This window comes from Malurus melanocephalus, unplaced genomic scaffold (genome assembly GCF_030028575.1).
Source record: "Malurus melanocephalus ecotype Western Australia unplaced genomic scaffold, MMel_1.1 scaffold_634, whole genome shotgun sequence".
Classification (NCBI taxonomy): Eukaryota; Metazoa; Chordata; class Aves; order Passeriformes; family Maluridae; genus Malurus; species Malurus melanocephalus.
The window spans coordinates 220260-247336 of record NW_026623866.1 but is presented as its reverse complement, the minus strand read 5'-3'; the positions used below and the strand labels follow the sequence as shown (position 1 = coordinate 247336).

Below are 27077 nucleotides of genomic sequence, written 5' to 3'. Positions count from 1 at the left end.
GACAAATCCTAAACCCAAGACATAAGGAAGGAGTTCTGCAATGTTACCGCAGGTAAACCGCCCCCTCTAGTGGCACACAACACTCGGCTGTTTCCAGAGCGTTACATGGACRGCTGCAAGCCTTTGGTGAGCTCAGCAGTTATACACCTCTCCCTGCAAGCTGAGCTATCARTGACACAGTTACACAGTCATTGTGCTTTTGTATCGAAGATATTGTTGTGACAGACAGTGACCGACTTGGGGCAGCCACCCTCCCATCTCCAAACACAAGGAAACTGCTCTACTACAGTGCCCTGATGTGGCTCCGATAGTTTTGATATCCTCTAGCTCTCTATCATACCCTGACTACTTCTGAATCTCTGCTGCAGATTTCTCTACTCTTTTCCAAGCATCAGAGGCTGCTACAGATGAAATGAATTGAAAGCAGAAAAAATAAAGTGATCTTTCATACCACAGCTCTTAAAATAGACCTCAAGCATGATGCCATGCCTGTAAACCAATGCCAGTCTTAGTGGCAGTTCTTATCTCTCTAGATAACTAAGACTCAAGGACTCAAGTCAGGGTATAGCAGTTAACTTTGGAGATAAGGCATTCATTACTGAACAAATTTACATTTTTATGAACAACAGCTACACAGAAGTGATCTCTGAGAAACTGAAGGACATGTGACAATCAGATAAATCCCCGTGATATTGCTAGATGAAGAATGCCAAAGGAAGTCTTCTTTACTGCTAGGGAAGGCAATAAAAAAGGTGCTGACATTTCAAAGACTGAAAGATAAATTATWTTCAGTAGGAGGATTATGGCACTGAACAGCAATATGTAGAGACTAACTCTGTATTTGACTTAAAAACATTAGGACAGGGTCAGGAGAATGCCTTAATTRTAAGGGCACTGTACATAAGAATGAGTTTATAACCAAATCGGCAACAATTACTCTAGTGATAAGCTGTCTCGCACGTTTCCTAGAACTGGCATTGCTTTTAAATATGAAAGTCTACTTTAACATCAGAAAAGGATAATGAAGTATCTAAAAACTCCTCTGTAATTTAAGAGAATTTAGGTTGAAGGACTGAAAGTACTCTTAAGTTCAACAATGTGCAATCTGTCRTGTTCACGTGGTCCAAGAAGAAGAGTACACGCATTAGCAAAGTTCCAAAGGTGTCTTCTGAAAACAACGTGACACTGATCTAGAACAGTTTTCCTGGTAAAGTATCCAGTGACATTCAAGATGACAAGGTCARTGGCAAATGCATGTTAAACCTCTTCCATTATACCCAACGACATATAAATCATCTTAGGAACTACTGCAGTGTGTACAACAAAACACCAAAGAAGGATTTCTGTGGCAGCTGATTCTCTCAAGTTTTACTAAATATTTTTTAAATTAATAAAATCTTCCACCTAAGAAGTGACTATGCTGTAAGTATATCAATAACAAAAGGGAATTAACTAATATGTAATACGTGTAAAACAAAAAGCTGAAAGAGGATTTAACTGCTTCAAATGACACATCTCACATCAAATTGTTCAGTTTCATCAGTATCTGTTCTGTAAATAAAGCTTGTGTACACAGTACAACTTGTACTGTCCAAAATACAGACCTGCATGCGATTTAACTTCTGTTTAACCCCTCAGCATGGCAGTWCTTTCAATACTTCTAGCTTGTAGCATCTAAAACGTGTTAATGGGTTAATCATAGTTATGCTGTCCTTAAGTGTTCTGTCATTAGAGAGTGTGCTCGACATAAAACCAATCTTATCTACTGATCAAAGTCAAACTGCTGTTGCCAGTCTTTGCCTGGAGCTCAAGCAGTTTTAATGTCACAGGCACATTACCATGATGTACTAACTGAAGTTAAATGTCTTTTTCCATCCTCTGAAAGAACATGGGATATTTTATTTGGTTAGTAATTCATTCACTAAGGTTTTTAAAAAACATCTTTGCCAAAGGAATTAAATCTTTGTTACCAGAATACATTTTTTTGCATGAAATCTACRACCTTACTGAAAAACATTAAAAATTTTAACATGGGAAAACCTGACAACTATAGATATGAATTCATCTGAATCAGGTACATTATCTTACATGTGAATAAACTGCTTAAGTGTTTTGGGTGTACCATGAAATAATGCAAAATCACTCTAACATAATAATGGAAACAGTTATGGGCAACAGCCTAAAGTTTAGAGCAGTAAGGAAGAAAAGCGTGTTTTTCTTTTATTTAAACATGCAGGTGCACACAAAAGGGACCAAACTCCCTACTATCTCTGCCCAGAAGGTAAGAAATGCGAAAGTAAGCCTATAAATCTGTATTTAATTTAGAAATGGACACGGCCATTTAGAATGAACAGGGGCATTTAAATTGTATTGGTACCAACAGCAGTAAATAAAAGTATTTTTAAACCAATGAAAAAAAATTTACATCTCTTTTTGCAACCATTAGTTTTAGACAAACTGCAATTTGTAGCAGATCATACTGAAAAGCAGAAACTAGCATTTTTGCTTCAGGTATTTAACAGTAAGATATTATGTACATACAAAAATATATAGGTAACATGCATATGTATCACCATAAAAGAGCTTACAGTTCTTTGTGCTTCTCCTCTGCCAAAATTTGGTCATTTGGCTTCAGCCCATACCTTGGAAAAAAAAAGATAAAACACAAAGAAGTTACTCATGTGAGAATACAGCCATACATTTTTTTTTTATAATTTCAAATTGTTAAACTAAGTTTGTTGATTCAGAAACCTCAGGTATTACAAAGATAGCCACAAAGTTATCTTAAAAATTAATACACATTTATCAAAGTAAACTTAGCATCACACAAAATTTTGTTTTATATCATGGCTTCAAACTCTGCTGGATACTTTGGCTGACTATCAAAAATCACTGCACTTCATACCATGAACTGTACATTGATCTTATGATCTGAATCTGACAAAACCCGAAAGGGAGGATTACAGACAACAGAAACACTAAATATGGCTATAATGTTTCTCCCCAAATAAAACTATTAAGATAAATAACAAAATAATTCTGAAGAAAAAAATACACTTWAAAAAAAACTTTTTAGAAAAACTTCTGCAGTCCATATAAGCAAATTCTGATAAAAGTCTGTGCTTGAAAGAAATAAACTTTGCTAGCATAACCTAAAAGTTGATTTAACAGAATCATTTGCCAACACTGCCTAATCAGAGGGAAAAAAGAATGCAGTCTCTACTGCCAGCCATGCTGCAGCCTGCACTGTCACTCACTTTGGAAAACYTTTACGTGATCTCACTTTTGTTCTGCTCAGAGCAAAATCTTCTGACATCTCAAAATATTCCGTAATTGCTCCAGTATTCTGTGGGGTTTAGTTTTTTTCTTTTGGATTTGGTGGGTTTTTYGGTTGATTGGTTTGTAAGACAGTCATTCATAATGCAAGCAGCTAAAAGTGAAGTGTCCAAAGGATAACTCTGTAAGCAGCTGTCTGCTCACACTGCAAAGGATTTCTACCATCCTTTTGCCCTCTATTTTTGTTCCTTGGTCAAGACAACTGCAGAACCATAAATTACTTCTCCTAAGGAAAGATTCTGGTCATCAATCAACTACATGCAAGTTATCTTGCAAAATTATGTTTGCTTATAATAAACAGGCAAAATACACTTTCTATATTCCTTACAGCATTTTCTGATTATACTCTCTGAAATTTGTATTTGCAGTGTCCAATTAYAATCCAAACTCTGATGCTAGACACAGCTCACTAGTGCTTGCTGCATTCACACATACAAGTCCCTGATTGACTCATTTTTCTTGTTTACAAATGCAGAAACTACGCTGGTTYATTTGCTCCAGTATCATGCTGACTTGAATCCATTTATCCACTTTGCTGCTAAAGCCTTGGTGCAGACACTCCTAATCAGGACACAGCACGGTTCATCCATGCTCTCCTTCCAAGTGCAGGGTTAATGTTTGAGTCTTAGAGTAAGCAGACTGTACTGTACAGACTCAGGTCAGTGCCCAGTCTTCTTCATAGTTTACTACCCTGTCAGCTTTTAAGACACAATTTTAGATGTTACGGTTTTACATTTACTTCCAACTTAATGTTTTCTGTAATCAACAGTATCAGGCTTTTTCTTTCATGAGAAAGCATCAAGCACAATACCAGTCTCTTCATAATGCTGCTACACCTCCCTGATACCTCTTTTTAATGTCTTAATAAGCTTTTCACTGATAGCAAATACTCCTGTATCGGAGAAAACACAAGGAGCTACAATTCTGAAAGCAACATCTTTCAGAAGTGAAAGGACACTATCTGTTCTTATGAAACTTGCAATCTCACTTAAAATGAAATCAGGTCTTTGTCCAATGGATTTATCTGTCATAGACAGATACACTTATAGGCAATCCWTTTTGCAAATGGAGATCATTTTGCCCATTAACAAATTCACCCACAGACATTCTTCACTAAAATTAAGCTGCACGCTTTTCCTCCACCAGAAGCTAGACTACTTCAGCTTCAAATTAATATAGTTTTCTCTGCTGAGAATATAGAAATAAAATCTTAGAGCTTTTCCAAGTTTCCAGAATCCTTGTTACTACACCTTTTGTTTTTTTCAACCACAATTATACSCCCCCAATTATTTAGAGGGGGGAAAACTCCAAACAAATAAAACCTGTCACTACTTATGTTCAACAGGTGTGATTCTGGGCTATGTTACTGACATACCACACAGTGGCTGGGAGGGACACAGTTGCTACCCCTAAGGTTTGCAGAAGGGTTCCTTTGGTGAACCTTAGCTTACACAGTCTTGTTTACCASCGCTAGCATCTTCTTTTACTATGAAAATGGCATTTTTAATATATTCTTCCTTRATCCTTAAAGACAGCACTTTGATAGTAAGCTGTCAAAGGAAACTTCCCACAAAGGGACATGCTTGCAGAGTTCAAAATTTTATCTTTATGCATTAACATGTRTATTATATTTCATACAAAGCTGCTGAACTATGTAATAAATTTAAATGTGCAACTAGCACCATGAACAGCTCACGTAACCTTTTCCCAACATGCTTTCATAGGCAAGATAGATAAGCACCAGTTGGGTCTTCTTAACTGACAAAGATTAGATTTGTTAGAATTTCTCTTAAAAAAACATTTTAAGAGCTAACAATACTAAACGCARAATTGAAGCTAAAGATAAGCAGACAAAAAATTTAGAATAACGATGTCTAAACCTTCTAAGCAACCAGAACAACAAATAGTGTATTTATTACAGACTTGATTGCCTGGTGTTAAACTAGTGAGTAAACTAGTAAACTAGTGAGTAAACTAGAAAAGAAGCATATATGACACAGAGGTGAGCAAAGAAGTCATCAAAACTTCACTTGTTTCTACTCTGAAATTTTAAGTTCAACACATCCTAGAACATGAAACAACTATTATTCTATTCAACTATCCAGTAGCAAACTGTGATAGTTTCAAAACTATCCTCATCACTGTTCAAGTTCCTGTTTTAAAAAAGGGGACTTAATAGTAAAAACTTGCAAAAGGGACTACAGGCCAACTGAAGTGTCAAAACACACTGCAGTGGTTTTCAAAAATGATACATTTAAGCCTTTGATTTGTCCTTCACAAAGATCAACTGTACTGGAAGAGTAGCAATGCTCCAGACACSCGTTTGAGAATGGCAGCTGTCCATGAAGATGGGGCTGCAGCATTATCACAGAGCACAGCTGCCCCTTTGCATGGAGCTGGAGCAGCTGTCGGTGCCGATACGCAGAGCGGCCCCTGAACATCACAGCTGATGGCTGCTGACAGCCCAGTGTGTCACTTGGGCAAAACTTCGGCTCTGACAGTTTCTTCCCAAACTCAGCTCCTTATGAAGCTTCTTAAGCCATAGCAGCTTGGTTTAACCTCTCAGTGTCATTGCACCATGGTCACTCCAACGTACCCTCTTCTAACCAAAGCTCAAGTATGCTAGCAGCAGATAGGCATAACAGAAATCATAACTCTACCATCCATCCTCTTTACATTACTTTTTCAGTGTCAAGGTAATTTTTTAGACAGTGTTCTTTCCAACCTTACAAAAATACCTGTTTACACATTTAATTTACCAAGACATATGAGCAATATCATGCCCCCCTATTTCACCAAGAAACAAAGGCCCAACTAATTATAAATTCACAGCTGCAAGTCTTAAATATTTTTCCTTTCCACAAGCCTGTAAATAAAGTAACAGACCTAGACTAAAACTTTATTACAGGCATTCTGAGGACATGGTATTGGGAGTTGGAATGGTATTGAAGAAATTTGCTCTAAGTACAGATAAATATACGCTATGAAAAAATGCCAAGGCCACTTAGAAGAGACTTATTCTAACAGCTAGAAGTACAACTCTGACCAACTGATTCTATTTGGTCACAGTGCTAAAAAATGTGGTATATTCTTTTCTTCTAGAGACATGATTTGCCTAGAATTCACCTGCAAGTTTATCATCTCAGTTTCAATTTTTGGAGAAATGTAAAATTTTTATTAAATGTTTATTTTTCATTTTTTAAGCATATCAGAACTTTCAAGTTAAGCTTGTGCAAAGATCCTTCTGAAATAGTAATGTTACAACTCTATGATTTTTCATTTCTGAACTTCTAATACAAGAAAGAATGAAAATTAATGTACTTGGACAACAGTCAGCATTTTTACAATCATGTTTTTAATGTAACAAACAGCTGTAAGTTCCTCTTCAGGCAGCATCCAATTTTACAAAGCCTTAACCAAATTAAAAAGAATACAAAGCCTAAGCTAAATATGCATTGCTCATGAACTCCAAACATATATCAAGGGCAGATCTGCTCTATCAAGAATTTCTGAAAAGACTGGTAAAATTCACCTGTCCAAAAGTACAAAATAAAAACCGGTGATGAGTAAACAGGTTTAAAAAATGGCAATGGATCTTCCTAGCTTCAAAATTAAGTCACCTTTCAAAATTTCTGGCTTGAATCCACCAATCTAAGCAAAACCTTATACAGAAACAATAAGTAACAACTGCACAGTTATCAAAATTAAAATCATCACACACATACGTACATGTTTGGGCCAGAAAAGACAAGACAAAATGCAGACTATCCACAAGGATGTACAAAAAATTGCATAGATATGAGAGTAATATTTGATCACTTATTTTCTTTCAAGAACACTTGCGAAGAACAAGACACTAGAGGTAAAAGTATTCTGCGTTAATGATCAATGTGAGCAGTCAGCATAAAAAATTACATTAAAACTAAATTCATAATACAAAGCTGGGACAGTAAAGCCCTTCAGGAAGCCCTAAATATGTAACTGCACAGACATTCATTCCTCTGCTTTGCTTAATGCACAAACAAATACRAAGTTCTTGCCTCAGTATATAGCTCTGACTAACCTTGCTCACCTTTAAATGCACTTGGGCTTTGCTATTCTATAAGCTTATTGTATTTGACGGGCTTTGCTGCACTTACTGCTTTAAGTATTCCCCAGGTTGATTAAAAATTCAGTGTATGAAAGGGCAGATTTTCAACATGCTCTTTGAACTTTGCAGAAAAGTCACCAAAAAAAGGAAAAGAGTGCGATTTCTCCATCACACACCTAAAGTGCATTGGTTGCATTAACTGGACAATAGATTTTGTGTTATACTAGGCTATGCTTCATCAATAAAAGAGTAAACCTTATACACAGAGATCTGCAGAAGCATTTCTTCATAAACTTTCAACTAAGTCATTAAGGAACCTTAAGGATTTCCCTGTAGTCTTCTTCTATTTCAGATCAATCTAAAGAAGGTTGCATAAGAATGATGCAGCAATTGTGTAGCTTCAACTTTCAAGCAATGTTAAGGCTACCTTCACTATTCTAAAAATTAAAAAAATAGTCCTTTTTCTTTTGTTTTTTTCTTAGTTATTAATCTTGTCAAAACTAGAACGATGAGCCTTTGGGACACTGTGTTCACATGTCGTTTTTCAGAGTATATAGACTGATTTCTATGCAGTTCTCACATCCCACAAGATCTTTCGGGTCAGAAACACAGCCATTTGTGAACCTGCTTCACAGTGCATCCTCATGAGCATTTACAGGCCAATGCACACAGCAAGCCCAGCTCACAAAATATTTCTAACGCACCAGATTTACGGGGGATGGGAACAGAAGGTCACCCTGTTTCTCAAGTTCCATCTGCAATTTATCAGACAGAATAAGTAATGCTTCCATAAGTGCCAGCTCCATCTCTTCTGACTTGATCTATACAGAGATCAAAAGGCAGTAAGGAAACTGCTTTTCCTGCAGTAGTAAAATAGTACTTGGAAGTATTTCTGCATTTTTGACAAGGCTACAGCTGCTTAGAAATTTCCGTTAAATCTAAATTAGCCTTACTCTTTCCATTRGCCCAGTAATCTTTCCCATGCACACAGAGTGTGAATACCATGACTTGTATTTGTTTGGATCCTTACTCTGAGCTTGCTAAGCCAGATTCTAGGGCTGTGAATTTTCTAAATCCAGATGAAAACAAAAAATCCACAACCCAGACCATACCTTGTATATAAATTTAGCAGCCCAATTCATCATCATGAAACCAGATAAACCAGATTAAAGTTTTCGGTAACTGGCAGATACAAGGACCTTCATCCAAATATTTGGTTTAAGACATGTTTTTTACCTCAATTAAAAAAAAAACAAACCACCAAACGAAACCCAAACAGTAAAGGCCTTTGATTCATATTCTGAAAGTCTCAGTGTCTTGCCTGACTTGCACTGGTTTTACTCCACCAGTTTAATATTTTTATTTTTTTCCCTGTTAATTCCATTGCTGTTTAGTCTCCCAGTTTCACCATCTGAAAAGCAGCACACTCTCCAATCCCTCAAAATTTCTCCCCCCTCTTTAACCTCACTCCTCTTCCATAACAAGGCAGCCCATTCTCCCTGTTTTTCCACACTCCTTCTTGGCCTCAAGTTGACAGCCAAAAAGAGACCTCTTCTACACTGATTTCTGGGTTTGGTGACAGCTTATCATTATTCGTTGTTACTTGAGGATGATCTTACAACAGGTTAGACCATTTCAGAAAAATTCCTTACTGACTAGGTACTGCTTTGTTGACAAATATAAAAGCCCAGATTGTCACCCCTGAAAAACCAAAATATTAAAGAGGGACAGTACAATAGCAGTAAAACCCCAAAGCAAGCCTACTTCCAGGGGAAAAAAAAAAAAAATCTAAGCTTTACAGTGGTTACCTTATACTGACAAAAGAGGAAACTGCCTCAAACCCCTTTTGGACATTCCTTTAGGAAAATATTAGAGCCGTGAGAGAATGCAAAAATCTGATTGACTTCAACGTGGATCAGTGCTAGACCCAACACTATGCCACGCATCCACGAGTGATCTGGTGTTAAGTACAGAGGCTGCTGATGAAATCCATAGATGACAGCAGACTGGCATGGGTATGTCATGGCAACAGAACATTCTACCAGACAGGAAGACTTCAAAACACAAACAAATGCGAAGCCAAATAGGTAAATAAAAAGCATAAAAATATGGGCAGGGATAAAGGCATCCCACAGAGAAGTAACTTGGAGAGAGGAGAAGACTGCAATTAACTCAACCTGAGCTTCCAACTCACAGCAAACATTTAAGACAGCAATCAGCTACTTTAGTACAGAAATAGGAAAGAGCAAACAAACAAAATAAAAATTAGTAAAAAGACTCCAGAGCAAGCTGTCAGACTCACTAATTATTTCATTTCCTTCCATTTTTAAACAAAAAACCTTGTACTGATGTGTTTAGCTATGGAAGAAGAAATTTGGTACCAGTAAGGCACACACTAGTCATAGTGGGAAGGAGACTTGAAAAAATAGCAACAAAAGGTTAAGATGCTTTTATCTTAACCTTCTATAAATTGTAGAAAATAAATAATTTCATAGTTAATAAGAAATAAACTACAACTTACTTTGTAGTTATCAATGACAAAGAATCAAGTTCAGTTTGGGAAAGAGTATTACATTGGCAGAGAATTACATTGTTTAACTAAACAAGCATCTGCTTAGGTAAAAAATTAAGTGCAACTCAAATCGCAGACACTGGGCATTCATTTAAAAAAAATTCAGACTTTAAACCTTGCTACAGGAATAGATGTGTCAGGGCTGAGAGAATGAAGGACCATCTTAAAAAACACATGGAGCAATTTCTAGTGTTTTCTTTTTTACTAAGTTCCTGTGTACTATTATGACTGGAGTCTCATTTGGCTGCTTCACTTTCTATACAAACATCTCTTTTTCAGAAAAAAAAATTGAATTACTGAGTGAAAGGGATTCAAAAAATATTAGCAGTTTTTCTAACACTTATTATGAAAGATGGATTTAAATGTCAACAGAGGATTAACTTAAAAATACGCTACTGAAACCTAAAAGAAAAAAGAAATGCAGTTATTCATGTCATAAATTAAAGCGTTTGTTTCCTCCATTTCTTGCATGGATATGATCACTAATTTAAATATAAAGATTACTAGGTACAGTTTTTCTGATGTTCTCTCTTTCACCCGTGATCAATATTTTTCTAGTTGTTTCTGAATTATTCAGTGTAATAAGACGCCCCACTGATAATGTGGTTGGAAATCAGGACTTTAATCAGCTATTAATATTGTAAGACAGATTTAAAGGGCTTTTGAAATTGAAGTCAAAACAATAATAGGTTTAAATGATTAAAAAGGATTAAGAAAGCCAGGAAAGTTCAAAGCTTGTTAATCACCAGACTGCGAAAAACTATGATCATTTAATAGGGTCAGCCCTATCACTCTGGACTTAAGCATATAGAAGTGGCCTTGTCAAAACAGTTTCCTTAACTACTAACTAAGGGAGCTAAAAATGTAAGACAGCTAAACACTTGCTGTGTTAGAGAAAAAAGTTTTTTGGTCATAATTTTTGAAATATCTGATTACAAGCATCTTTTAAAAAGCTGTACACACTCTGYATGTCCTTTTTAATTGGTACTCTGAATTCTAGACTCATTGCACCAGTAGAAATATACTTGGTTGACCTTTAGTAACTTTATCAAGGGATAAAATATTAATCCAATTTATGCAGAACTATAAGTATTCTCCTTATAGACTGAACTCTAATATACTCCAATAATATTATTCCTTTGAGCCTTGAATATTTAAGTTATTTCTTTAGTTTTATCAGTCTTTTTGCATTGTTTCTGTTCTGAAATGACCATCTAACATTTACATACCTACTTCAACCACAAATAAACACTCATTTGCAGTTTAATTCATTTTGATTACGAACACAAAGCTATTTCCACCATCGTGTTCAAGTTTCATTTGCATAAAACTAACTGAAAAATCCCAACTAAAGTAATATGTACATTATCCAAACTGAAGGGTTCCTGTTCTTTTCCTAGTTACCTACAATAACTTGCTATTATAACTCTAAAAATTATTATTCGGACCAACTGGTACCAGTTCTACAACAGATCCTGTCACCCCTGGTACTGAAAACACCCAAATACGTCCCGTGCTGCATGAGGAGCTCTGCTTTGAGAATGAAATATAAATATATATAATTCAGAGAAGGAACAGTAGTGTAGTTGTGCATGCAACCCTCAGATTCTGCCTAGATTTATATATTATTTTACTGATCTCTTCTTAATAAAGACTCCCTGTTTGCCATATATGAATAGCACTGCCAGCTACTCAATTTACACTTGGAAACAAACCCTTGATTGTCTTCTCAGGAGAAGGCAGACTTACAAAGCTATCAGGATGAACTTCAACAGGCTCTGCATCTACAATAAAATACAGGTTAATACTTTGGATACACTAACAAAGTCAGTAACATCAYCCTGTTGCTAACATAAGAGCATGCTACGCTCCATTAACATGAAGTGAATGTTTCATAACTGAATTACAGCTATGTCCCCATATTAGACCTGTTCCATCTATCTCCAAAAGAACAAACGAAAGTAGAATCTCTAAAATACAATTATTTTAGCTTCTCTAGTACAAAGAAATAAATGCCACATCAATATAAATCAATTAAGATAGAGCAAAAGACATTTATTCACCAGTAAAGACGTCACAAACCACGAAGTCAGCCCAGAATATTACCGTCAAGCAATAAAATCCTCCAAAAGGAAGAAACTGAAAGTTCTGAGGCTGTATTGAATCTTGATTGATATTAAATATTTAACTGTCTTCAAAATGCTAAGAATTGACCTTGTTCTCATTCACAGGGAGACACAGAAAAAGCCTGGTGTATCATATTTAATAAAAACCACACTGTTCCATTTAGAAATTACATGGAAATGAACATCAAGTCTTAAATATCAGTTAAAACCTCTCCTACTTATTTATAAAACAGAGTTTAAAATGTATTCCATTTTCTTGTTAGATAACTTTATCAATGTGTTTCTGATTGTGACAGGCTAGGCTGACCTATTATTACTGCAACCTGAGTCTCAGTGCTGTCTAAAAGCTACATCTCTCCCAATACCTGTCTCTGCACCCAAGGGTTTGTTGAGGACAGTCCRGCTTATAGAAACTTAGATAACTGTCAGGGAATCAACATATCTTAACTTGCATTCTCTGCAAATTATTTTTAACACTATTTAGAGTAAACAGAAATCTACAGACAAATGTTCCAGCTACTGTGAAATTTCAGCCATGCTGAAAGAACTTACCCAAGCCATTAAAGTCATCAGCTTTATCAGAAAAAAGCACCATATGGAAAATGCCAGAGAAGGTTTCTTTACTGCACTGAAAATTTTAACTTTATCCTGAAATGAATGAGCAATGCCAAGATGGAGATTTAGAGAAGTGTTCTTGAGAGACTAGTCCTTGCTCTGCTACAGTGAAGGATCAGACATACTGAGAACAGCAATTACTGCTTCTGGGAAGAACTGTTCTTCCCTTTTGCCTCAAGACATTGCCACTGTTTTGCATCTTCATTCTTTATATGCAGTGGTACCCGTAACATCACATTCAGACAACGAAGGGTCTGGCAGAGGAAAAAGAGACTGAGATATTTTGACAGTTCCTGTCATTTTGGCCCAGAAGAGCGACCCACTTCAGAGGAGTGTTTTGTCTCAGGACTGGGTATAGAATTACAGAATTTGACTTGTCCTGACGATCATATTTAGAACTTCTACTGTTGTTCAGCACTGCTGCACCTAACATCCCGAGCACATTTCCAAACAGCTTCAATGAAACAGACTGGAAGACACTGGTAAAAATGGAGTTCTAGCACTCAAGATATGGRGAAAGGTCTTCAATCTGTTTTCCACACACTAACTATACAAAGTAAGTTGTGAGAAGGCATGAGAGATTCTGGAACACTTTGCCCCTTCTGCTGGGAAGCCAGGGAAACACTAATAGCAGAAATTAGAAGATTTACATTTGCAGCTGTAGTTCTTGTCTTGAAACAGAACAGATAAGGCATGCTAGCCTGAAGCCATGTAGGACACTGAGCTTAACCTAATATTCACAGTTGAGACTGCGTGCAGACTTTACCTGGAGTGGTCTGAAAGTGAATTTGGGTATAGTTTCACTTCTAATGAAGGAAGCTGACTGTACATTTCCAGACCACAGTGATAGCCTAATGTTACAGTAATCTTTACTGCTTACCTTCCTACCACTGGGAAGTGTCTGTTACTTAAAAAGAATAAAACCCACCCTTAACATTGAAGAAATAATCGCTTCAATAATACAAGAATTGAAAAAACGTTCATGGTAATGTTTGCATTTCTACTTCTTGCTACTGTTCACTTGTTACAGCTTGTCGTGTTAGTCACATRCTCCCCTTTATGCTTTGTCACGCGTACCTCAGATTCTTGCATTGAAGCCTAATCCCTTTTGCTGTCACAAAACAAGGAAAGCAATACAAGGAAATAAAAATGACTGGAACAATATGGTAAAATAATCACCAAAAATTGTTAAGCCATTGCTCCCTAGTACTTGTGTGCCATAAACCCACAAATTTCAAGCAGAACTAAAAAATGAAAGTAATTTGTATGCCAACACACTGGAGAGAGGAATGTAGAAGGAAAAAATCTGTCCCCAGCTCTGCATTAAACCTAAACTTATGAGGGAACCACAGGCTGCRTAACATCCTGAAGTCTATTCAGTGATGGTTCTGCCTGACAAAAATAAAGTAAAACAACACTCAAACAGCTAGTTTATCCTTCTCCAGCTCTTGACTAAGGGAAAACAAGAACACCAATAATTAAGAGGAAGACAAGCTGCCTCCACCCTTTCACTGTGGCTACAGCAGAGACCACAAGGCAAACACTCCAAAAAGGAACAGGACAAGAAGTAGCAAAGCACAGAGCAATTCTGGGCATGGCTCTGTGCCGAAGAACAGAACCACAGTAACAGGGATCATGAGTGGCATAAGTACCTCATACTTTAGGTTACAGTTACCCATAACACTGATGCAGTGTCTGCACTTTGTTCAGGAATAGCCTCATACAATAGCAAGTTACTAAAAAGAAATGTTAACAATTACTATTTAATTTTATAAGGACAGAATCTCTCTCATCTTGATTAACGTAACTTAGGAAGAAAAACTACTGAGATTGCATATTGCCTGACCTGAATGATGCAAAACTAATCAAGTAATAATGAGCATTATCATTTACTCAAATATCTAATTTTTAGAAACTGAAGTTTTAAAAAAGATGAAGTTATTCCAACCACCTCAAAAATGTTATCACTAAAGAGCCATCTTTTCTAAGACATGATAGATCAATTTCATCTACAGTAAAAAACTGTGTCAAATTATTGCTGAGTTKTGACTGGGCCTTTCTATTCTTAAGTCACAAGCGATCAACCTGTTTCACTGTATCACAGTAGTAGGAAAAAAACATCTACTCTGTACTATGCTATTGGAAATTTTGGGTTGGACAAGCCAGATGGGAATGGAAAACAATATTAAATCACATCTTAGTAACCTGTAATTAAAAAGAATGCCTGGAGTCATACCMAGAACATGAATCACAATTTTTGTTTACAATATCCTAAATTAAAATCATCTTGTAATCATGCAATCTGGAAATTATAATATGCAAAGTTTCTCAGTACAAATAGCAAGTACCGCTTTCAATGATAAAGTTCTACCATTGAGTTCTGAATAGATTCCAGTTCTCCACTGACAAGATCCAGCTTTTTCCATCAAAGACATCTTCAACAAGGGTCTTTTCATTTAATATTATTGCCTAATTAAAACCAGAGACACTTAATTCATAGATCCCTTTTCCTTAAAGCTTACTATTTGCAAAATAATTATTTGCATYGAAGAAGCAAATGGAACCCAGTATTTTATCATTGGTCTTGTAATGCAAGTCCAAAAGTTTTGTTAAACAAATTTTCACTTGTAAGCAAAGGGAAAATACAGGTAAGCTCTGTGTGTGTGCAAGTCTGTCATGTCTTTAATGTTATTATAAAGAATACAATTAGTCCATTAACTAGTCATGTTCCACTGACATGCATTAAATCTGCAAGTCTTCTGAAGAATGGGAAAAATAAAAGAAAAATCCATGAATTACAGTTTATTGCTAAACAAGTATTTAATAAAGTGAAAACACACAATAAAGAGAAGAGTGGATTATTTCCTATTCATGAGCATCCTACATTCTATTTTACAGGTAAAAAAGTAGTTACAAGCTCCTTTATAAACATTGCTCAAAGTCCATATTCCCTAAAAACTTCACAGCTCGCCACACAGTACTGTCACTCCATAAGTAGATTTTTTGAACACCCTTTTCTAAATGGAGCTTAACTAAAACCTTTCACTCACTTAAAGTACATGTTAAACTAAATGTTCAAGGAGAAATTATTAGGATTGTAGAAAGCTTTAATTATGTTATCAGGAGTACTACCAAATTTATAGACATAATAGTACTGAGAGGACCTTCTCAAGACATCTATCGTTACCTTAAGTTTCTGTAAGCAAACACTGSAGTTTTTCTAACTTACCAGCAGTCAGATGATGCAATTGGGCTCAACAGTTTCAAAAATGTTCTATGTTCAGACCTTGAGATAAATGAAATTGACTTCTACAGATACAACTAAAARCACAAGGCAATTAATACAACACTCGGCTATTAAGCTTCTCTGCCAAATGACCCAGTGCAACAGATACTTTTAGGAGCAATCTTTCACAAGAATTACTGAAACAAGGGAACATTATACCAAGCTATCTTCTGTGGGAGGAGGAAAAATACAGGGTCAAATTTTCAGGGATGGGTTTTAAAGTTCTTACTATGTGCTTTCCATATATTTATTACTGTATGGACAATACATAGTCAATCCAAAATACACAGCACTGTGACACCTACTAGGAAGAGAATTAACCCTGCCTCAGCCAAAACCAGGACAGCAGGTAACACAATTCCCAGCTCAAAKAAATACAAAAACCCATTAATGTATCCCAGAGGGCTAATGAAGAACAGAATCTAAGCAACCACATCAGTGAAACTGAAAAAGCTTTAAGTCTGAAGGGAGTAGGGGATCCCCACTTAAGTCTATCAGCAAAGCCTGTATATTTACACCAGTGTCATAGAGAAGACAGAGAAGAGAACTAAGGAGCAGATAATAGAGGGCACGAAAGCTATTAAAAACTAGAGGTCTTTATTAAGCATTCTCAATGAACTTTGTGCAAAGGTTGCCACAGACCCTAATTTTTAGGGGAGGAAAAAATAAGAGCTAAAGAGAAAATTACTTGTTTGCTTGGACAACCAACAAGTAATCACAGAGAAACTTATAATCCTGCACCATGACGGTGACAAAACAGTCAGTCTGCAGGTTGCAACTATAATGGAATTTGGCAACCAGAATAGTAAATATACCTCAACTTATGAGATCATGGCTCTGGTCAAAAGCCCAGAAGCAAAAGTGAAATCCTGCAATATGATTCTTTAACCTCAATGTGATAAATAGGACATATCATCGTTTTCCCCTGTATCTCCACACCTTTTAATTTAAGAGCATGAGCTGAAAGATATTTACATGCTTCTACAGGTGCTGGCAATTACAAATATTTTTCTTGCCTTCCCACTGATCAGTTAGGGAAAATACAAGGTTTCACACATTTGGAAGTTTCAGGACTGGCACAAGTTTGTCAGCTTCAGTTTGTCGACATTGTTTCTCTTCTCCTCCTCAGCTCATGCAGTAAGATGCAGATTGCAGATGCAGTAAGAGATTTATCCATACTGTGAACACACTCTTCTCAACCCCTGGAAGTGCACTTGAGATGACAAGTAATGACCAGAACTCTACAGCCTAAACATTAACTATAATTAGGTAAGCTAAATTCAGTGTCAAAACCTGAATATTTACAAAACAGAGTGCTCTAGGGAGAGCAATGAAACACATGCGATCTTGTAACTTTTAACAGCAGGAGGACATTGGAGTGTTTACGGGAGTCAGCAGTACTGAGTTTAGAGTCTTAAAATGTCATTGGCATGTTAATCCGAATTTCTTTGCCCATTTTAGCAGAGTTTAATATATGTAGTGTAGATTAAGTTATTCTTAAATGCCTGTTACAGTCAGAAGGTAAAAGAACCATTCCTGTTAAATGTCATGGGTAGAACTGAGTACACCAAAAGCTTTAATGAATACCTGTTAGCAAAGYTATTTTCACAGATTAGCACAGCTATAGTTAGCAATTCACCCACAAAGTATTAATTTTTCTATTCTTGTCCCTCTCACCACCTAAGAAGCTGCTCTTTGAGCAAGAATCTGTATCTTGATAAATTAAACAAAAATACTCTTAGGTAATGGAGTTGATGCAAACTAAAAGGAGAACAAAAAAAAAAACAAACCACATTTCTGGTATTTCTTTCAGGCAGATACTAAAAAAAAACCCAAGGACATATGATGGACTGTATTTATTTCAAGACTTCTTTCCAGTTCTGTAAACAGAAACTGAAGTGGTTTGTGGTATCACCAGTTTTCAACAGTGCCATCAACACTGCTAACACTTTTCCAGATTGTCTCCCTGAAGAGCAGTAAGAAATGGGACTCAGAAATCATAACCTGACAGAGGCTAAAGATTCTCTGGCTCAGGTAATGCCAGACTGCTGATATGGTCTTAAAAGCTCAGAYAGGCATGCTCAAGTTCTGTTGTAATATGAATTAAATCTGCCTCTCCTATAGATAGTCTAGGAAAGGCTTAAAGCCTTCCAAAACTTGTCAAGAGAGCAAAAGACTTTGGAGCCCAGATTAAACCAAAATCCACTTTAAATACAAAGAGACAGGGTTCTGCTAACAACCCAGGCCAAAAATATCCACTGAGCCCTCCAACACTGCTCCTTTCCTCAAACCAGTAAGCATTACATGGCAGCAGGCTGTTTACAATCTGCCAGGGGTAGGACGGAATTATAGATTTATTTTCAAGTTTATTTATAACATGGATTGTAGGCCAATTGAATATTGTTAAAAGGACTACTTCCTACATTTCCTTATGCTGTTTACAGGACTCATTTTAATACTCCCATTTCATTAACAATATACATTGATTAAACTTGCAACATCAAGTTTTTATTCTGAACAAGTATTTATTCTTAAAACTGACTGTACAAGGGAGGTGTATAAACTAATAAACACTGTAAAAGTTAAACGTATACAATTCTTATGGGTGTCTACCTCAAATCTTTCCTTATTTTCCTAAGCTACCTTCTCAAGTCAGAGCCTCACTGGCCTGATGGCCCCATTAAACATTCCTATCCAGTAGAAGAGGTGAGAAACAGACTCCAGGTTGCCAAGATACCAAGAGCTGACACTACATGGCTAGAGATGGATGCATGCCTTGTTTGACAAGAAAAAAGAAAGACTAAAATCATCAACAATTTCTCTTTCAAATGCTTCACAGTCCTAAAATGCCAATGTTCTTGCACCTCCCTGGAGCATCTGAGTAGGTAACTTTATTCTAGCAGTTGTTCTACAGCTGTATTTTCTATTTAATCTCCYTTCACAAGCTGCAGAAGCAGGATCTGATCCCCATTTCAGGAAATAGTGCAAAAGATAGTTGGGGTAGAAACACTCCTGTTGGYTTGTTAAATGGACTTCTCTGCATACACTCACAAACAGGGAGCTGGATATAAAATCAAGTGCGTGAGAAGGCAAACAAGCTCCTTGATTTTGAGGTTATCACCTGAGCTATCACACTATCAGCAGCCTCTCGGGAAAACTGCTGCTGGAAGACTGCTTATGGCTTTAAATAATGCAACACCCCACAAAGGCATTTTGGCAGGAAAGAAATGCTCATGGAGCATATGCTGCTCCTGGAGATAATTTAATTTGTCTGACAGGACTCAAATTTGAGTACATAAGACTTCTAATTTTTAAATTAAATTAAATTCTGCATAGCACATCACATCCAGTGAAAAGCACAATGCACTCCTGAAGGATCTGGCCATCATCTCTTCTATGTCAGCAATTTATAAGGATTAGTTGAGGGGTGTTGCTAGGTTGGGAGAAGAGCATTATTTATTTTTAGAGACTGGCTTTCAAGTTATTTCAATGGAAATAAGAGGCAGTCTATACAGAATAAYTTACTTTTTTTAACATTGAAAACATAGACTTGATTTCTGAAATTCCAAGTGTTTGAGACTGACACACTCCATTACATTATTGTCCTTTGTCTCCAGCTTATAATATAGAAACTTTCACTCAAACACACCTCTGGATAAAATTTGAGTGATGAAACATTGACATTATYGCTATTATTAAAAGCTGCAGAACAAAAGATATGTGGCTGACAATACACATACAAAAATACAAACTCTGCACCAGCTCTTTATTTGGCAGTGTGAAATCCAGTTTTGATGTGGTATTCCCATTAACAAAACAAAGAACAATTAGAGGAAAAATTATTAATTTCTTTAAAAATTAAAGAAAGAATTGCAAGCACTCTGAAAGATCAACTTACAAACCAGAGAAAAAGTGGCAACAACAATAAAAAATGGAGCTCATGCTGAAAGATTTAAAAGAGCAACTGTATTTTACACCTCTTGAAAAGACAGATCTCTAAGCTGATTCAAGAATGAGTAAGTTTAATGCTAATTAAGCAATCCAGTTATGTGGTTATATGGATGCAGCATAAAAAGTACGTTTAAGCAAGGTAAAAGACAACCTGATATGAAGTGGCTCTGTTCTTGACTGACAAACTGGAAATTTTTTTTTTTAAAGGTACACTTGCACAACTTTTCTTGGGGTGTTGCAGAAATTGCATATTTACCTCATGGTCATCACTGAAGAAAGAAAGAGTGCAGTAACAGTAAATCAAAAGTAGCATACAAAGATTCATAGAAGAGTTACCTAAATCTTACTGAAATTGATTACTCCTTCCAATTAAAGTCTAGCAAAGACAGAATGAGGTGACTAGAATAAATAATTGATAAAAACACATGAAAATACTGAAGGTTTTCACTGATATCACAACCAGAGGGTTTTCATTGATACCACCACCAGTTGTATATGGCAAGAATAATCAAATGACAGATACCATGTTGGCTACTTTCAGCATAAAGCCAGAATCTGAGAGATCAGCACAAATGSAGCATTACATAGGCAGTTAGCTCTCCATTTATTTACAGGCATCATCTTGGAAACAAAACTGACATTTAAAAAAAATAAAGAAATCAAGACTCACTTGTCAAGGAAGTCCTTGTCCACAACTGCACAGATATCAAGCAGAGGATTTCCCATTCCAAAGAGGACATTTTCACTGGAAGAGAATCAATTTCAAGTTAGCTTTGCATTGGTTTATTGTTCCTAATATACATAAAAGCTTGTTTTTTATTAGAGACAAAAACAAAAAGGTACCCATTTTGCCCAGCCCAGTAGACACACGGAGACCTGGCATACACACCGAGTCAAATTTGAGTGAAGTACCATCCTACAGTGATCTTCTTTGATCAATACAAACTACAATAATAAAGGTATATTTTCTGTTAAATTGTAATTTATTCATATAAAGAATTAGAAATACATGCTATGTTCTGTAGTTTTAAAGGATAACATTGAAGTTGTAATACCAATTTTAGATAGGGGGAGCATCACGCCAGAGAATAAGAATTTCACGGTACCCATKCAGTTGTCGGGTACCAGCAAATAATTAACAATCAAGTCTGTTCTAATAAACTGAAATAAAGAGACTATGGATTCTGCATTATCAGCCATTTTAAACAGTGCGGCTGGTAGGATGTATGTCCTTTTAAAGCAATTTGAAATTCATTACCATGACTTCTATCACATAGAAACAAAGACACCAAAAATACTGTAGATAGTATTTTTGAAAAGGATAGCTTTAACTTTTGAGAAGGATAGCTTTAACTTTTGGTTTTTTTAGATTAATTAAGAAACCATGTGTTACACTTTCCAGAATAGAATGTACTTGGGTGATAATGCAGTAATACCAAAGGATTAGATATGTGGCCTAGTGTCAAGTAGGAGTGAATGCAGCTGTTCTCTAAGGCTAAAAACTACATCCAAACCCATCACATTCCTTGCCAAACTAACACCTACTGTCTCCAACCAGCAAGATACACCCTTGCTCTGCCCACAAAGGTACCTTCACTATGACCACCAGTCCTGAGTTTGTGTAGCCAGGGGACTACAGGGGTGGCTTCTGTGAGATGTTACTAGAAGCTTCCACCTTGTCTGGCAGAGCCAATCCCTAGTAGCTCCAAGATGGAAAAGCTGCTGGCCAAGTCTGGGCTAATCAGAAACTACAGTAACACCTCGGTAGTAGCATATTTAGAAGGAGGAAAAAAAAAAAGTTACTGTACAGATGTAATTGCAGCCAGAAAAAAAAAGAGCAGGGGGAGAACATGTGAGTGGAACAGCTCTGGAGACAGCCAGGTCAGCTGAGAAGGAGGGGGAGGAGGTGCCCCAGGCACCAGAGCTGGTGCTGAGGTTCCCCTGCAGCCTGTKGTGAAGATCATGGGGAAGCAGGATGATCCCCTGCAGCCCATGGATGTCCACAGGAATGCAGAGACTGCCCTGCAACCCTGGAAAAGACCCACACCGGAAAAGGTGGATGCTTGAGAGGAGACTGTGACTCCACAGGAGGCCTGTGCTGCAGGAGGCTCCTGGCTGGGACCTGCAGACCCAAGGAAAGAGGAGTCCGCGCTGGAGCGGGTGGCCTGGTAGGACTTGTGACCCTGTGGAGGACCCACACTGGAGCRGCCTGTCCTTGAAGGACTGCACTCAGGGGAAGAGTGACCTGCTGCAGTGTGGAAAACATGATTAATAACCTTGATACTGAGACACAGCAAACCATGCTTTAAGTATCCTAGTTTTTGTTGCAGCTTTGAAGATAGGTCTTTAGAGCTCATTTATCTGTAAATAAAATGTGGAAGATGCTGCTTTGTGAAAAGGGAGSCAGAAATCCAGCTTGCTCCTAACTGAGATAGTTAACATCTGCTTAGGAAAAACCTGTAARACTCACTAARTACTTTTGTCAGTGTGACAAATAGCACAGTGTTCTAAATAGCATAACCATAAGTTATACCTGGCTAGAAGACAAGAAGAGYGAGAGACAGATGACAGTTCAGAAGACATAAGGATAAAGGGGATTGCAGCTGAAGTCACAAGACAGAACATCCTCTCCATTGTAGAACCTAGGCATTGCATAAGWAGTACAGTAGGACAATGAATGAAGTCAGAACTCTCCAAGTGTTGAATGCAAATTTGTTCTGAGCTATATGTTCCTGTACTTAATGTTTACCTGATTCTCACATGCTGTGAAATTCTATACATCAATAAATTTGTAACTACACTTAAGAAAAAAACATGTAGAAGTTGTCCACGATACATAAGACAAGAGCCAGCACTTAAGCRGAGAGTATGCCAAAAAACAGCAGCTGTACTTAAAAAAAATCTGAAATACAGCAGACATGATGAGGTGACCGCCTATGAAAGTTACCTTGTTCAATGGAAAAGCAAAATAGATGCTACCAAACATTCAGTGAGCTGTGGGCTGCAGAACATGCAGGTTAGTATATTTGARGCATCACAAGAGCTACTTTGTACAGAACCTCTATGAAGCCAATAGCATGCATACAAACCCCCAGCAGTGGCAGGAGCTAGCACTTTCGATGCCATTAAATCCAGGCAGCTCTTTACATCACACGTAAGTCCTGCCCATTTCCAAGCCTTCCTTCTCCCACAATATTTTATAATCACCTCCATTCAAGTATTCCAGCGGCTGTATGYAGGGGGCCATTTGGAATGAAGTTTTAAAAGCCAAGGTAGCTAGCACTAGACTAGTAAATTTAAGTTCAGAAACATTCTACTGAAACTCCTCCCCAAATTCAGTGTAGTTGCTTCTCACAACCAAATGTAGGACAGGAGAACTTGACAGCTTTTTAAACACATAAAACTTCTGAGTAGATTAACCTTGACTTCTATGAAGGAATTTACCTATTTACCGATTTTTACACATAATCCAAACACRTAAGTTAACATATATTAACTGCTAGTCCTGTGTCTCCAATTAACATGAATTTATACCTTTTTGGTTCTTTCATCCAGATGTCAGAATTACCTAAATCCCAAGATACTAGAACTTCCATGCTTAAGAAGATATATTCACATTTCATTGGCAAAAAAGGAGAAAAATCTACACACTCCATTTGCACTGGGGACTGGAGTTATATCTTTCCTTAACTGTCACATCATTTGACAAAAATACCTAATTCACAAAACAAGGAAAGTCTAAACAATTTCTAAGACACAGATTTTAATAAGTCAGCAAGCAGATATTTAAGAGATTAGACTCAATTTCGGAAGTCTTTTCCAGCCTAACTGATTCTGTGATACCCACTGTGATCAGCATTTTCTGATATAAGCTTTGTGAAGCAATCGGGAAAGTCCTACTGATAAAGAGGARGACTTGACTGTGTAAACCGTTAGCAAGTTCGACCTGATTAACCCAACAGTGGCTACATTTAGTGCAATGCAAATGACCCTTCCCTTCTTGAGGAGCTGAAAAATTTCTGCAGTTATACTATTGCACTTCCTGTGGCACAACATGAGGTAGAGCAGCTACTTGGCTGCAGTTTGCTCCTCAATAAAAAAAAAAAAAATTAATTTCATATACTCTGTAAAGCCATATTGTAATAGAACAAAATAAATAGTTGTGATTCTGGATAATACTAAATTTGTAAGTCTCCAGAGCAAAAATCTGAGATATTAAACTGTTACATTCTCACCACGCTGAAGACTTTGAACAGTAGATTTGAACTTTACAGGCCTTATGTTTGCTGTCCACTCACTCTAGACATGTGCTGTGATTAAAATTTCAGCGATAATTTCCTACCAACTAGGGATAAAAGCAAGGCAGCATTAACAACTTCCTGAAATTTGAGATTTCACAATACAAAGGTTTTTTGGGGAACCATCTCTGCAACAGACACAAAACACACTTGTGTAGTCCCCAGCCTCCCTGACTCCCCCCAGTCCCCTCTCTTTCATCGGAGTACTGGTATCATTCAAGAAGGATGTTCTTGTTTAACCCAACTAACCTATTGAAAAAAAATATCTGGATCAGCTCTTCAAGAAGCAGGTGAAAACTCTTTCCCCTGCACAAATTAAGTGCATGTGTAAYTGACTATATAGTCAATTACATGTACAGCATGTACATGTGTATATGCACACAAACAGTACAGATATATGAACAAAATTCTAAACTACAAATAAGATGTTCATACAGATCTAAAAGTTGTTTGGACACAAAACCACACTGTCCACCTAGGAGGCAAAACTACAGCAATAACAATAACTACAGCAAAAACAATAAACACAAACAAATAAACAAAAAATAACCCACAGTATCTTTACTGAGCTACCCTTAAACCTTTTCTAAGAAGTCAACAAAATCAAGCACAACTGAATGATCTGGAAAGCTGTGTCCAACGTCCTGCTCTACTGCTGCAGGCATTTTTAAAAATATGGTCCTGATTCAAGTTGGCTGCTGAACATTAGCACTACTGTATCCAACTATCACACAATATTGTTATCATCCCATGCTGCTGCGCACTTCTGTGGAAGAGCAACATCAAAATATCAGTGAAAGCTTATTATTAGTTACTGGCACAGAGACAGAGGAATATTTTGGGCCTTTGGATACTGGCAAGTCAGAAAGCCTTAAAACATGACTGAGACATTTGGGTGTGCAATTGCATGGCAGCACGCTGTATGCCCAGTCTTCCTTCTACAAATTTCAGATACAGTTTTGTAAGATCGCAAACATTATTATTWCTAAAGGGTTTCATTATTCCCTTTAAAGTAAGGCCAAACAAGGCATGTTTTAAGCCTGTTCTCAGCATATCCATTCTAATCACAAAGGAACARAGTTAAACCCCATATAACACAAGATTTGAACTTGCCAAAAATAATTTTTATATGTAGCTAAAGCAAAACAGCAATAGTACTGGATTTATTGCACTTGAATAGCTGTAAGCCCTCAAGTAAGAGCATCTTYCTCTCATCCTACTTATCTATGCAACATCATTAGAAGTATGATGATATTTACTGTTAACCATAACTCATCTATCRCAAAAGCACCTCAGAACTATTATTGCATGCTTCCAGAGTTCAGGCAATTTCCCTTGTGTCACTGGTCAGCAAATCCCTTYAGCATATAGACCTCAAACACACAAGGTGCAGGACTGCTCACATGCTTTCCTGAMATAGGTCTTAAGCAAAGAAAATATTTGGCTAAGCAGTTACATATTTACATACTGATTTAAAATCTTCACCGAAGATTTCATTTATTAGGAAACTTTTGTCATCTTCTGAAGAGACATACTCACAGGTTCCAACTTTGAAAACAAGCCTAAAAAGCTTTGGCCTTATGTAAGCAAGCCTGCCGCAGAAAAAACTGTTCCACCACTACCCAGCTCCTTACACAGCTGCACTAACTCCACAAGTTCCAACAGCGAAATACTACTGCAATTTCAAAGTTACCGTCTCAGTCAGAAACAGTGGGAATGAAACCTGATACACAGAGTTTGGAGGGTGCAGAGAGGAGATGGGAGAATTGCCTTGAATGATCAAACTAAACTTGGACTMTGTAATTTTAGGCATTTCTTTGTCGGCTGAAAGCCTGATCAAAGGTTACCAAATTACTTCATARTACAGCCCCATCTTAAGATGAAGCATTTGGGGAGAAAAACTGGTCACAGTAACTCCTTTCATTGAATGTTAAGTTATGGGTTTGTCATTCTCCAGGTCTCGATGACAGGCTGCCACCACCACAGTTCCAACAGCCTGCCAAGAGCCCAGCCTCCTATWTAAGACCCTGCTTCTCATTGCTGGGGATTCTTTTAAAAGTAGGTTCCAGACACAGCACGCTGCAGAGAGGGTTTAAGGTTCTAACGCGGCTGCCGGAGCCCCACGACACGCATCTTCCCACGGCGACGGGCGGGACCCCGCGGCGGGCGGCGGCCGCCCACGCCCAGGCGCTACCTGTGACAGCGGCACCGCTGCCGAGCGACGCCGCACGCAACCCCCGGCCATCGCCCCGCCGATCACCTGCGGGCCCGACCCGGCGCACAGCTGCTGGGGCTCTCGCTCCCGATGCCGCTGGGCATCGGCATCGCCGGGTGCGCCCACCTGCCCTCCAGAAGCCAACGCGGAGCCCCGGGAGCGGTGTCCCCACCGGGCTGAGGGGCCGGCAGGGCACCGCTACGGCTCTCCCTTCTTTCTCGCCCCGGGGCGCGGGCGTGCAGCCACCAAACCAACTCGCGGCGGAAGGAGAGKGATGGGACGAATCCCGCGTTGCCCCGCAGAAGAGCCTGGCCGCGGAGGAGCATCGCGCTGGGCGCCTCCGCCCCGCCAGCGAGAGCGCATCAGCGCCCGCCACCCCTTCCCCCGGGACGTCGGGCTGTGCTGCGGACGCTGCGCGGGCACTTGGCGTTACCTGATAGTGGCCGTGGCCATGGCTCCTCACCCGCCGGCCGCCCGCGGCGGAGCCCCGCTGGCAACGGCACGGGCACTGTCGCCTCTCCGCCCGGCGCCCGCGCCTCAGCCGCAACTGAGCGCCGGGCAGCGCTCGGCCGGCCCACCGCGCGCCCC

At 38.1% G+C, this 27077-nt stretch overlaps 1 protein-coding gene across 3 annotated transcripts in view; it reads right to left on the bottom strand.

The window, feature by feature from the left end:
- The window catches only part of LOC130583846 (adenosine kinase-like), a 120356-nt gene that overhangs the window by 84767 nt on the left and 8512 nt on the right, over positions 1 to 27077 (bottom strand). Inside the window, exons 1-3 of one of the 3 annotated variants that reach the window (XM_057383460.1) lie at positions 26923 to 27044; positions 20647 to 20721; positions 2589 to 2642 (exon numbers count right to left, since the gene is read on the bottom strand). In XM_057383460.1, coding sequence (XP_057239443.1) covers positions 2589 to 2642; positions 20647 to 20721; positions 26923 to 26942 — 149 coding nt within the window. In that variant the 5' untranslated portion in view covers positions 26943 to 27044. Of the gene's footprint in view, positions 1 to 2588; positions 2643 to 20646; positions 20722 to 26615; positions 26831 to 26922; positions 27045 to 27077 lie in introns of those variants that run through there. The other 2 variants (XM_057383458.1, XM_057383459.1) reach the window with 2 other exon arrangements.